Raw genomic sequence first — 14,930 nt, 5'->3', positions numbered from 1 at the left:
ATTTGTTGTGATACAACTTGGAATAAAAATTGGTTAGTTTGGGATTTTATATCATTGATCTACACAAAACAGTTCATAACTTTGAAGTGCCAAAAAACAAAACACATCATTTACAAATCAAAAAGAGAAAGTCTTGATTGTTTAAGTATTCACATACCCCTGTGCTATAAAACCCCTAAATAAGTTCTGGTGCAACCAGCTGCCTTTAGAAGTCACAAAATTAGTTGAATGGAGTCCACCTGTGTGCAAATGTCACATGATCTCAAAATAAAAACAGCATGCCTGGAAGACCCCAGAGTTTCTTAGAGAACATGTCTAAACAAACAAGCAGCATGATAACCAAAGGGGTATCAAAGTAACTGCTATATTGAAAATAAAGAATATATATATATATTATGCAAAAGTCTGCTATTAAGTTCTGGAGTGGCACCAGCTGGATGGAGTTAAATTGGCCGTAGACACACAGATTATATTCCTTGTACAACGAAAGATTGTTCGTTTTCAATTTAAATAAAGTAGTTAAAATAAATCAGGTGATGTTCTGGCCATTAATTGACAGACATCAATCATATAGAAATTAAGTCAGACAACTGGACTTTGGATTTGCCAGAAGGTATGTCTAGAAACATGTGGTTCACTGGTCCGAATTGTTTTGGCCATTATGGAGCCAATGTATCATGCTGTGTAAAAAGTGGAGTAAAACACTGGCAGTTAGAAAACACAAGCAAAGTTCTGATTGGTTAATGTTTCACTCCACTTTTAACACAGCATGATAAATAGACCCCTATCCCCCATATGTAATAAAAGGCACTATGTTTGCCCAAGAGCAGTAACCCAATGTGACTCAAGATCTTGCAGCAGGATAAACACACAGCCAACACTACAATGGAGTGGTTTAAAACCAAAAATTTTAATGGCTACGATGTCGCCCAGTCAAAACACTGACCTCAATATGAAACTGCTAATAACCCCGATCTCCATCCCACCTGACAGCAATTTTTGCCAATCAGACTTACTCAAAACGACATGCAGCTATTATGGTCCTTCTACCAAACACTGAATAGTGACTGCATTTTTGTGTCAATAAAAAGTGTATTGTGTAAATTAAATGGTTAAGATTACAAATGCTATAAATTTTAATTCCAGGATGCCACAGAACAAAATCTGTAAAAGTCCAAGGGGTGAAAAATTATGCAAGGCACTTCATTTCAAAATAAAATGAACAACTTCACTTTTTGTGTAATAGCCAATTTTGCTTTAAAAAAAAATGACATAACATATGCAGTTTCAAGTTTCCACCAAAGTTTAAGTAGTAAACGTATTAAGTACTCACAAAACATTCAGCAGCATCATCCATAAGGCCAAGCTGAAAGCGATGCTCATCTTTGAAGCTTTCTGCAAGGGCATGTCTCATAGCATCTGATGGAAGAACCTTCTCTCGGCTTGTTTGAAACTGTGCAAATATGGACTGGACAGAATAGAAATAATAGCACTGTGTCATCCACTAGGTTTACAGAGTGAAATCAAGGAGCAGTGTTTCAACAAATCCTGCAATACTCTTCAAATATGCATCTATTAAAAGGAGAAGGAACGTTAAACTGACTGGGGTGGGCGGACACTAGGGGGGTTATTTATCAAGGTCCGAATTTATCTCAATATCGGATGCTACAAACTCCGATCTAACCCGCTTGGGTTTTCCACGCTTATTATATTTTCCCGAAAATTACCTTTGCGGGAAGTGCTCCGAATTTCACAAATTTTCCGAAAGCTCAGAAAACATAATGAAATTGCCCGAAACCCCCGACACAACCAAAAATCGATGGGACTGTTGCCATTGACTTTTATAAAACCCGGACAGGTTTGAGATGCCGTTGTTTTATATTCAGGCTTTTTAGCCCTCGGGGTTTAATAAATTCCGAAAAATTCATGATTTTTTTTAAACCTATTATAACACAAAAAATCACGAATTTTTCGGATTTTGGGGAATTTCGGGCATTCGGATCTTAGTAAATAACCCCCTAGGAGAGACACGCTACGGTCAGATGATGACAGAGCAGTGATAGTGTACCAGCGGTGTGGGGGTGAGGGGTTTGGGAATGTTAAAAGAGACAGTACTAACAGCGTGCATGTCTTCGAATTATAAATGTCATGTTCTGCCTTTAAAATGCACAGTTTAGAATGATTTATACACAAGAGCCATGAATATCCTGTAAATTATATCTTTATAAACAGTGCTTAGTGATGTCATCTGTTATAATTAGAGCTTAGTAATGTCATTTCTGTCACATGACTCGCTGAAACTTGTGTATTATAATAAATAAAATACCCCCTGTTGCAAAATATGAGGATATTAGAAGTCACCTCGGAGTTCCATGACCTGTATAAAAAAATCTGCCTTTGGCCTAATGCTTTTATATGGCCATAGAACTCTTTGGTAACTTATAATATCCTTATATTTTACAAGAGGGGGTACTTTTTCACAATATAATTTACAGTTTGCACCATATGAGACATAATAAATACTCTTGTCTGAGAGGCCTGTTTACCTTTACCATATTAATGCGTGAAGAAGTAGGATACTGTTGCATTTACATATAATAGAAACTTGTTAAAGATTGTGTAACACAACAAAAAAGTTTAATGGTATTATAAAAAGCTGTGATCTGGCAGTAACCCTTAAACTGAAATAGAAAACTGGATTTTAAGCATTTAACCCCTAAGGATAAAGTTACTTCACAACGATTTTTAAAGGAATTGTTCAGTATAAAAATAAAAACTGGGTAAATGGTTTTCAATATAGTTAGTTAGTTAGCCAAAAATGTAATGTATAAAGGCTGGAGTGTCTATCATAATAGCCAGAACACTACTTCCTGCTTTGCAGCTCTATTGGTTTCCACTGATCAATCAGTGACTTGAGGGGGGGGGTCACATGGCTCATAACTGTTGCTTTTGAATCTGAGCTGCATGCGGAGGATCAATTGCAAACTCACTGAACAGTTATGTCCCATGAGGCCTACCTTAAAGTCACTGACTAAATCAGAGTTAGAGAGCTGAAAAACAGGACGTTGTAATCTGTTCTGTTATGTTAGACATCCAGTCACTCCAGTCTTTATAGATTACTTTTTCGGCTAACTATAATAGAAACATTTTTTATTTTGCATAGGCTATTTACTCAGTTTTTATTTTTACACTGAACTGTTCCTTTAAAAATAAATGCAATTTTACAATTAAAACTGTAACTCACTGAAAAACTTCATAAAACGTATTTGATATTTTCTATTTCTATCTATATTTCTATTGTGGATTTGAGGAGCTTGAACACCTATCTGCTTCTATTTTAGCAAGGTATGACATCTCCTGCAAGTGCCAAGTATAATTGAATGCTCCCTGTAGACATTCTTTAGATTTCACAATGACTAAAGGCTGAAAACACTTCCGCACCCAAAGAACCATTATTATACAGTGCACTGATAAACAACATACAGATACACCAGGGAGAGGCAACCTTCCACACACTGCTGCAGGGGGCGGATCTAAGAGTTTGAATAGTGAAGGCTGCCCATCTCTTAAAGAGGCACACACCAATGTTCAATTTGAATCATGTAAAACAGGTTTGTATTATAAATGTGTTTCTACCTAGAATGATTAAAAACTCCATAGGGCTCATGTAAGTCTGCAAATGCAGTTGCAGAAGTTTTCCCTGCAGTCAGTTGTTCCCTCAAAGCCCTGCATCAATTGCCCCAAATCAGTTGCGCAGAAAGTATAAAGTGCACGCTAAACACCCGAAATTACGTAAGGCACATTTAAAATATTAGAAATAACGTGCTACTTTTCATTGTGCGCAATACAATTTGTTGAGTGCATGTGCAAAGTATCTTAGAATCCCAATATTTGTGTTTTATTTAATAGCCACACAATTTAAATGATTCTCTATGAAGAAAAACAAATTTTCTTAATTATAATAAACTTCGTATTCTTAATTAGTATAAAAACTTACCTTTAATGCACAAAATATACAGGCGTCTCCTAAGCAAACGTGTCCAGTGAGTCCGCGTAAACTGCGTCGAAAAATGTCCAGCTGCCACAGCACCTTTATGTTAATAACAAAATAAATGTTATCCAAGAGATTACGTAGAAACTGGGCATAAATTGATCGAACAGTACTTAAAATCATCAGCATACAAATTAAAAATGCCATTTCTCCCATGTATGTAATCTAAACTGTAATCATTCTGGTCTCAGATTTATTGCTGTTTTTTAATGTCTGCCTTTTAAAATGATACATTCCTCTAACCTTTACCGTCTCCCTAACCCTAACTATAATATCATATTCCTGTCACGTACTGCCTTCTAAAAAAACAAAAATTGACATGGCAGAAATGTTTACAGGCCATTGATGTACACTCTGTTTTGAGTGCAGCAGGGTGGATTATTAGATCTGACTTTTTACTGGATATAAAAGGGCAGTGTATAACCCTCTTTTCAACATTAGTACAAAGAATAGGGCTTGTGCTGAGCATAATATATTGTATTTTAACTAAGAAATATGAATGTTTTACTATTTCTTGCTCTAAATAGGGCAAAATCAAAAACTAAAAAAAGTCATATATAATAATACTAGTGTACTACTTCCTGATTCATATGAGTACAATCAAAACAAATCAGCTGTACACTGAGAATCCTCTGTATAATGAGATGCTTGTTATTTCACAATTATATGGCATGCAGTGTGCAGGAAAAAAGAGTCTGCTCCGGTCTGCATCCATCCTAAGTGCGTAGTGACAGGAATGAATGTGATCCACACCTGTCACTACACTACACACAGGCAGATTTCAGGCAGGAGACACAAGCCCATGTGCAGTGATAGGTAGATTGCAGTTATTTATGTCACTATGCACACAACAGATTTAAACAGATGCAGCCTTTCTCCACTGTGTGCACATCTCAGGCTTAACAGGCTGTAGCTGAGAGAAGCTGAGTTTGTTCATTCAAACAAAGGGAATATCAAATTTACCAATATTTTCTTTTCCTCGACTGACATGGCAGTGGGCACAAATGTACTGACACCCACTTCAATGTAAAGGAACAGGAAAACGGAAAATCATATTTTCCAAGATTTTCTTTTATTGGACTGAAACTGGCAGCGGACACCAATAAATCTGTGCCCGCTGTAATATGATGGAACAGGAAAGAGCTTTTGATGATGGTGTCACTGATCCCATCTAAAAACAAATGCTCTGTAAGGTTACAAATGTATTTTTATTGCTACTTTTTATTACTCATCTTCCTATACAGGCCCTCTCCTATTCATATTCAAAGCAATGCATGGTTGCTAGGGTTATTTGGACCCTAGCAACCAGATAGGTAATATTGCAAACTAGAAAGCTGATGAATAAAAAGCTAAATAACGCAAAAGCCTCACATAATGAAAACCAGTTGCAAACTGCCTCAGAATATCACACTCTACATCATACTAAAAGTTAACTCAAAGGTGAACAACCCCTTTAATAGCCTCCTGTGGGACAAGCCACATGGGCAAGTACCAGATGCGACTAGACACTTGGGAATCTTGTAGCTTAGCGTTTCCTTGGTGAAGTTTGTTAGTGGGGAAAGTGCCGACTATTATTGACAACTGACAGGCAAGAAATTTATTGCACACATGTCAAATACCACCTATGACACACACTTTGAGACATGAGATGTAACATTCCAGGAGCTCATGTTCAGTTCACCCCCAGTTTGCCTTCTGACCAATTTCTACTTTGTTAGAAAAGCTTTGGTCACATCATAAAAGAGAAGTCACAATGTTAGGGATGCACCGATATCCAGGATTTAGTTCGGGATTTGGCCTTTTTCACCAGGATTCGGCCGAATTCTTCTGCCAGGCCGAACCAAATCCTAATTTGCATATGCAAATTAGAGGTGGGGAGGGAAATTGCATGACTTTTTGTCAAAAAAAAAAAGGAAGTAAAAAAGGTTTTGCATTCCCATCCCTAATTTGCATATGCAAATTCGGATTCGGTATTCGGCCGAATCTTTCGCGAAGGATTCGGGAGTTCAGCCAAATCCAAAATAGTGGGTTTGGTGCATCCCTAATATGACATTTTTAGCCATATCCATTTTTAGGGTTTAATTCTCCTTTAAAGGAATAGTTCTTTGTAAATATAAAAACTGGGTAATTAGATAGGCTGTGCAAAATAAAAAATATTTCTAATATAGTTAGCAAAAATGTAATGTATAAAGGATGGAGTGAGTGGATGTCTAACATAATAGAATACAACTTACTGCTTTTCAGCTCTCTAACTCTGAGTTAGTCAGTGACTTGAAGGGCACATGGCACATGGGACATAACTGTTCAGTAAATTTGCAATTGATCCTTAGCATGCAGCTCAGATTCAAAAGAAACAGTTATGGCCCATGTGCCCCCCCCCTCATGTCTCTGATTGGTTACTGCCTGGAAACCAATCAGTGGAAACCAAGGGAGCTGAAAAGCAGGAAGTAGTGTTCTGGCTATTATGTTAGACATCCAGTCCCTCCAGTCTTTATACATTACATTTTTGGCTATCTATATTGAAAACATGTTTTATTTTGCACAGCCTATCTATTTACCCAGTTTTTACTTTTACACTGAACAATTACTTCCATACATTTCGGTTCTTATTATAGGGCATGTCAACCAAAAAATTTTTTTTTTGCCTAACAAAAGAATTCTAAGCAACTTTGCAATATACATTAAATACACATTTTCTATTTATTTGTATATGTATTGCTATTGACAGAGTGCTTGCCCCTTTTATTCTTTGCCCTGGTGGCCCAGACTTTTGAAACATTGATTAACAGACCTTTGCTAGGAAACTAAGACTTCTGCAACATTGTTTAAAATGTAACAACGAGGAGTTAAGCAAATGCGGCTTTCACTAGTAACTGTTTTTATAAAATGTTCAACAAATTTATATTGGAAAGTTTCTTAGGATTATGCTTTCTTTTATTAGACAATTTTTTATTTCGGGGTTGACCTGCCCTTTAAAAGGAAACAACTTTCTTGCAATTCACTCAGAAATGCCTTCCTTTATCATCACTTACTGCTCTAGCTTTTCTTACTCTTGTTGCCCTGTGTCTCTGGAAGGCACAGGCTGCACTTAATAACAAAACAGGATGTTCATATAGGAAGGTGTTTGTAAACGTCACAAATAAAGAATGTGCTATATTAGAATCCAAGATATTTCCAGTTTTAGAAAGAAAGCAGTGCAACTTATTTTTGTGCTATTCAGTTCCTGTTCCATAAAGATACTAATCCAAAAGACAGCTTTTCCCATATGACATTTGAAAAAAAAAAAAATTCTTTTTGCTCCTGACTAGGTTGTGAAAGTTGAGAGAACCTGAAAAATGTTACTTGATGAGGGTGAGTGGTGAACACTACAGAAAGCACTATTCTTATTTTATCTTAGATGAGAAAACATAACATGCACCTTCCCCTAAAGAGGTAGTTTACATGTTAATGTATTACTAATTCTTAGCAACTTTTGAGTTGGTCTTCATTTTTTATAGTTCTTAAATTGTTTGCCTTACTCTTCTGAATGTTTCAACAGCAAAGAACTATTGCTCTGTGAGGCTACAAATTTATTGCTATTGTTACTGTTTATTCCTTTTGTCTATTCATGGCTTCTTCCATTTATATTAGTCTTTAATTCAATCAACTGTTTGGTTGCTAGGGTAATTTGCACCATAGCAACCAGATAGCTGTTACAACTTCAAACATGATTGAAGATAAACAATTTATAAATTACAACTATAAAATAAAGACCAACTGAATACTGTCTCAATATCATTCATTGAAAAAGTTAACTTTAAGCAAGATGTTCTCCTGCCATACTAAGGGTGAGGCAAAGTCAATTTATTTAGGTTACATAACTAAGCTGGCTTCAATTAAAACAATGGTATGGTATTGCTTTTAATATAAAGGATAAAGCTCTGTCCTCCATTATTCCCTGTGTAAGTCAAGCATGTATACATATGCAATGCATGTACTTTTTAACAACCATGGGACAGATTTATCAATAACTAAACTGCAATCCTACAAATTCCCAGGCATTTCATCAATTCAAGATAGGACATAGTAAATGCAATAATCATTTTTTCCTATAGATGCAAGGATATACATGTGCAGCTTGACATATGAGCACATATGTAGGCAGAATCATGACAATGAAAACTTTATAGCAGTACTGTATTTCCAAGAACGCAACTATTCAGATAAGGATTTGGAACGGAAAAACAACCAGTGATATTGGCTCTTTTCAGTCTGCCAAGGAATAAGATGCTTAATGGGCTTACATGCAGTAACAATTATTTAAATCTGAGATTAATCTCAATCTGCATCAATGTGTACAATAAACAATGTGAATAGATTTTAAAAGGAAAACTAAAACTAATGAGAACAAAAAATGATATGCCTTAAAATGATGTTAACACCCTTGGAAATTAACTACTGCTCTGCTTCAGTATGTAACTGAAAACGTAAAAAGCTGCATTAGTTTACTAGTACAATATTCTTCTCCCCAGAAGTAAAGATATTCACTGTCAGGTACTGCCAGGTTTAGAAATGTGCTGCAACACTTCCACATGCACCATAACTCTACAGTATGGGTTTCTAAACTTGTTTTAAATCAAGTTTTGAAACTGATTTTTTAAAGTTGTTCTGGCCCTTCTGATCACAGCTCTAAATAGATTTCACATATTATGGATACATTTGTTATTCAGGTCAGGTAAAGCTTAAAGAGCATGTAAAGGAAAAAAAATAAAACCCCATTTTTACTTTCTTAAATGAAAAAGAAACCTATCTACAATATACTTTAATTAAAAAATGTCTACCGTTTTTATAAGAAACCTGACTGTATGCAGTGAAATTCTCCCTTAATTTACTGCTGTGGATAGGAATTGCCAGACGGTCCAAAACTGCTCTGCAGGGAAACAATCATACTTATGAACAGCAGGGGAAGCCCCCACCTTACTTTCCAGCCATGCAAAACTCAAGCAGCTTTGTTTGTTTCCCTGTAGAGCAGTCAGCGACTGTGTAGAGATTTGTATTGGATTTTATTTTTGCCTTTACAACCCCTTTACAGTTTCCAACTACAACTGCAGGGACAAAGATCATGGAGCCAGATTTAAACAGATAAACTGGGATTCTATTTGGAGGGATTATTTTGCTGCAGCCACTAGTTCTGCAGAGTTGGAGATAGTTTGTATTTAACAATACAAAAACTATAAAATCCACATTAGATTACATGACAACCCAGAATCCATTGCAGTCGGCATATTCTGATTATTAATAAGTCTTGCTGTATCGGCTTCTGGCAGATATTATTTGACTTGTGCTGTTTTGATAATTTATGATGATCCCTAAGCAGCCCAGACCACACTGAGCATGTGCACAGTCTTGGTCTTGCAACGATGTTTAACAAAGTTACAAGATGGTGACCCCCTGTGGCCAACTTTGAAAGCATAAATCATTTGTTTGACTAGGCTTGTTGTGCAGTAAGTTCTTTACTTCTCCTTTAAGGCAAATTAACAAGTACAGATAAATAATGTGTAAGTAGATCCAAACGGTGTAAAAAAACCATAAGTCTGAAAATGGAGCACACTGATAGCAATAAGGAAACAAAGGTTTATGGTGAATATTTATCTTTGCATAATTACTGTTACATTAGAGGTTAAGGGCACATGGGTTTGATTGGTTGCTTTGAGCACCACATTTTCAGGTAGGCCAAAAATACCAAACATTGTGCCATAGCTTATCAGGCTATAGTGGCCTGTATAGCATTTGTGCAAACTAGGAGCTGACATGCTCTAGCACAAGCACTTACCAGGTTTTTTCAAATAAATTAATACCAAAACATATTAGAACGTATATATCACACTAAAAAGTATATTGTAAATAAATGTTTGGTTTCAACCCAATCAGTACTGGATGATCGTTAATCTGCCACACCATGTTATTATAATAATAATAACAATGTACTTATTGTGCATTGCTGGTATATTCCACAGTGCTAGGTCTTTTTTCCCCCATGGTGCTAGGTCTATACATCAAACCTAGGCCCCACACAGCCATAGTTTTGCCACATAAACATCAGCACTGTTTATATTAAAGAGAAATGTAGCTGACACCATGGTCCTTTATAGCCAGTGCCATATATACTACTATCCATGATACTAAAATAATGAAAGTATTACTACACATTGCAACTCTGAACAATGCCCACTCTATTTTGCATATTACCAAATAAAAGTCACAGTGCCGTACAACTGATCTGCAAAGTGACAAATTGGATTTGGTAAGTTATTTGCTTAAATACACATTTCAGAGGAACTTTTTATACTGAACACAGGCAGGCCCAGCAATTTGACCACAAAAATACACAGTGCCAAACTTGTCATGAAACACAATGATACTCCTGTCTTGTGAAGAATCCAGATCATGAATATTAACCGGGTTGAGAGCTGGGCTAATGACCACAAACACTGGCCAAGCTGACTGAATACTAAAACACAGTATTCGTTGTCTGCTACCTCCGTGATATACATAGATTGTGATTACAAGGTGATCAGGTTAAACATCCTGCTTCCAAAACTAAAGCAAAGTTAATTTAAAACAGGTTTTCCAGCATATCCAGAGACCAGAATGCAAATCTGGCCTAGACTGCTCAAAATGCATAACAATATCAAAAAGTATGTGATCAACTTAAGAAAAGACCTGATGAACTTCTACACAGGACTGCAAGCCTCTGCCGTCCCAGTGTGCCATATAAACCCATACACTTGCTGGTTTGAGCCATCAGTCACCTGGCTTAGCATTGAACAATAAACTGGTGCAATTGCAAAAGACTTTACTTTGGGCCTGCAAACACGCCAAATTTACTGGACTGCAAAAACTAAAATGTTAATGAGTGTGATCTGCCAAACTAAACAGAGTTAAGTCCAAACTATTTGATTAAATTTACCCCAATATACTGTATAAATAAAACCACTCAATTATTAGAGTGTCACAAGTCATTAGAAATTCCATAAATCATAAAATAGCATAAAGCCAAGTCAAATGCTTATCTACAAGGTCAAAACTTTGCAGTAACTTTCTAATATCCTTATACTTTAATACAGGAGGAACATTATACATGTTTTTCTGATGCAAATTATATCACTGAGCAAGTTAGTAAAACCATAATACACAAGAGCCATGAATATCCTGTAAATGATATCCTTATAATCATTGCTTAGTGATGCCATTTCTGTCAAATGACTCACTGACTCTTGTGTATTATTCCCCCTGTTGCAAAATATTAGAAGTCACCTCGGAGTTCCATGACAAAAAAACACATGGCCGAATAATAATCTTATATTTTACAAGAGGGAGTACTTTATTCACTATATATTTCACTGGTTCTTGCCTTGTGTCTTATAATTATTATTCAATACAGGTGCATCTACAGCATGCAAGTAGTTTTCAAATTCTAATTAAATGGGAAATTCCACTGTGCACAAAGCCTGATAACTAATGCCAATGTTCTTTCTTCTTACGTACAGTAAATTTTAATTGGCTGGACAAGTCACCGTCTGTTCCATTCATGTCTATCACATCTGATGGCTCTGTTCAAACTACAGATCTGGGGTCTGTTATTTGGAAAGTATATCTCTGGTAAAAAGTCAAATGAACTGGACTTGCTGTATTTCTTCTCTTTAAAAAGTTTTGCTAGTCATCCAACTGGCTTTTTCAATTCAGAAGCAAATTTATTGTTATTGCTGTTTTTATTACTCATCTTTTTATTCAGGCCCTCTCTATGCATATCCTGGCCTCTTGTTCCAATCAATGCATGGTTGCTAGAGTAATTTTGACCTTAGCAACCAGATTGCTGACTCCAAATTGGAGAAATGCTAAGAACCTAAATAACTCAGAGTTCACAAATAAAAAATCAGAGAGAGTATCACTCTCTACACCATACTAAAAGTGATCACAAAGGTGAACAGAGGTAAATTGAGAAAGCAAGTTGGATGACTAACAAAATCCAGTTGATGTGACTTAGTACTATAGATCAGTGATCCCCAACCAGTGGCTCGAGAGCAACATGTTGCTTACTACCACCTTTGGTTAGCAAAAGGTGCTTATTTTTTAATTCCTGGTTTACAGGAAGGTTGTGGGTACTGCCAAACAAAATCTCCTGTAGGCTGCCAGTTCAAATATGGGCTAACAAATAGCAAAATCACAGCCCTATTTAGTACCCTCCAAGCTTTCATGCTTGTGTTGCTCCCTAACTCAGTTTACATTTGAATGTGGCTCACAGGTAAAAAAAAAGTTGGGGACCCTTGCTATAGACATACCATGACCTGGATGAATGAGAACCTTCACAGATATTATTTGGAAAACTTGGAACTTAGGGTTATAACTCCAGGTTATGAAGGGAACACAGTCCATTCATAACCTGGAGAACTCTGCCTGGTTGCTGTCAAATATATTGTAGAAAGTAGTTCCCCAAGATTGACGCACTCCAAGACTTCATAATGCAGTTTAGAAAAGAACAATTACTGTCAACGTTTCGGTCCCGTTCTGGGCCTTGCTCAAGACATGTCTTGAGAAAATATATATATAAAATAGTCCTGTAAGTACCTGCACTCTTTCCTTCACAATCCAAGATGGGTGCTTGGTCAAACGTGTTATGTAGATTTCAATATAGACCAGCACTCCAAAAGCCTTTATCTTGGATCCTTGATAAAGGCCCCAATGTGGGCCGAAACGTTGGACACAAGAGGATGTTTGAATAAAGAAATTCTTGATAAAAGCTTTTGGAGTGCTGGTCCATATTGAAAACTATATATATATATATATATATATATATATATATATATATATATATATATATATATATATATATATATATATATATATATTTTGCATCGATTTAAGCTAGCTTAGTTACGATCATGTTCTATGCACTGATTGGCAAATCCTTTTCAAAATAAGAATTGTCCGTTTCAATAAGACACTAAAGGAAATGGCAATGCTGTATTTTGGAGTTTTTTAGCTAAGCGGTTATGGGATAATAGATCCTGTTTGTGAAGGATAAGAAGAGTTGCAGCAACCTGGCTGAAACCTTGGTCCAACCTGACCAGTCATTGAGAACGTCCTAAATTCATCTCTATTTGGCCACCTGGAGTAGCTCATACAGTACATATGATTTCCAAGTGACAATCAGCTTATAGTATATACTGAAATTGAACCTTTCTCTGTGAAAGAGTGGCATAGCATGGTGGGACTAGTTTGCAACAAACGGACACACTTAGGCACAAAAAAGTTTTAAAGGCATTTGTTGAATATGAATATTTTTCCATCCCCTGTGGGAACGCAGTCAAGGAGAAGGGGACATTGCATGTTTGTTAGGGTTATTTGGTTACCTTGTTAGTGTATTTAGGCAAATGAAATGATTACTATACAAAACAAGTCCTATTTATCTCTGTTCTTTTTTTTTTATATGGTTTTATAGTAACTAGATGCACCCTGGCAGTGTCATAGACACCAGAAAGCTGACAAGGTGTTGGCACATGTAAGGCTCATATACAGCCAAATAAATGATACAGGAATTAAGACTTGGAGCACGCTGGTAAGTAGCAAGTGAGTTCGCACTCTATCTAGCTGTTGATGCACTAAAACTCCCATTGAGCTAAAGGGGAAGAAGCTGGAGCACCAAGAGAGTTGCGCACGTTGCAGAAAGCTGCGGTGTAATGTGGGTGCCACTCACCTGCACGGCGCTGTTCAGGAAACAGCTGTTCTGCCCGGGCTCATTGAACAGGCCCTTGGTCGGTGCCAGAGAGAGGACGCTGCCAGGCTGGTACACTTTTCCCAGGTTCCCTCCTGCCTGACGCCGAAAAAGCTTCACCCAGGCCATGCTCGCCGACCCCAGTGCTGTAATCCTAGCCGGTCTCCAAGCAAACAAGAAGGCACAACAGGTAGACAGTGAACAATAATCACACTCCGGCCACTGTTAGAGGACCCATTTCCCCCTCTCTCTGTCCGCTATTCCCTTACGATCAGGATCCAAGAACTGCGGCTTTTCACGTCCCCCCCTGCTGTAAGTATGGTAGATTCCCGATCGCACCGTATCAGTTCTACGCGTTCTGGGCATTAGGGAGAGAAGGAATTGGACGTCTGGAGGAGGAGGAAGGGGTGTGGCTTGGTGCTAAACTGGGAGGCACCGCAAGCGTGCACGCGCAACGTTCAATGGCGCGTGCTTTCCAGTTGCGTATGTCATCATATCAAACGATTAATTATTAGGATTCGTGGAAGGACCTGATCCTCGACTGTTCTGCCACAGTTACACGCTCTTCAGTACGGCCCTTGTGTAGGACTGAACGCTTCCAATCAGGTGCATAGCGAAAGTTACTGTGCCGGAAGCTCACCTGTGCGTGACGTATCGGGGGATCGTAATTGTGCGCACACCAATAAGCGCCTTGTGTGTTTGTATATGTACAAAGCTAACAGGTGGGATGGGCGGGTCTTGAGCTAGCTTGTTGTCAGTCACACGTATTCGGGAATCAGCATTCTAAGACTACGGGGTTATTTGCTAAGCTCCGAATACCCAAAATTCCCTGAAATATGGAAAAATTCGTGTTTTTTTTAAATAAAATCGTACTTTAAAAAAAAATCACAAATTTTTCGGTAATTTATTACACCCCAAGGGCTAAAAAGCCCGAATATAAAAACACGGCATCTCAAACCTGTCGAGGTTGCATAACAGTCCCATTGATTTTTGGTTGTGTCGGGGGTTTCGGGCAATTTCACAATGTTTTCGGAGCTTTTGGGTGAAAACTCAGAAAAATTCAGAGTTTTCGGGGAAAATTCACGAAGAAATCGTGAAAATCTGAGCTTTATCCCGCAAAGCAAA

The 14,930-nt window shown here is 37.3% G+C and overlaps 1 protein-coding gene across 2 annotated transcripts in view; it reads right to left on the bottom strand.

Moving 5' to 3' along the window:
* The window catches only part of usp53.L (ubiquitin specific peptidase 53 L homeolog), a 39,666-nt gene extending 25,182 nt beyond the window's left edge, over positions 1 to 14,484 (bottom strand). Inside the window, exons 1-3 of one of the 2 annotated variants that reach the window (XR_005967015.1) lie at positions 13,788 to 14,483; positions 3,998 to 4,090; positions 1,334 to 1,468 (exon numbers count right to left, since the gene is read on the bottom strand). Coding sequence is in view for 1 of the 2 variants with exons in the window: in XM_018251658.2 (XP_018107147.1) it covers positions 1,334 to 1,468; positions 3,998 to 4,090; positions 13,788 to 13,934 (375 nt within the window). In the remaining variant the exon portion in view is untranslated. Of the gene's footprint in view, positions 1 to 1,333; positions 1,469 to 3,997; positions 4,091 to 13,787 lie in introns of both variants that reach the window. The other variant, XM_018251658.2, reaches the window with a different exon arrangement.
* Positions 14,485 to 14,930: the final 446 nt, after the last annotated feature.

This window comes from Xenopus laevis, chromosome 1L (genome assembly GCF_017654675.1).
Source record: "Xenopus laevis strain J_2021 chromosome 1L, Xenopus_laevis_v10.1, whole genome shotgun sequence".
Taxonomy (NCBI): domain Eukaryota; kingdom Metazoa; phylum Chordata; class Amphibia; order Anura; family Pipidae; genus Xenopus; species Xenopus laevis.
This window is presented reverse-complemented; position numbering and strand designations above follow the sequence as displayed.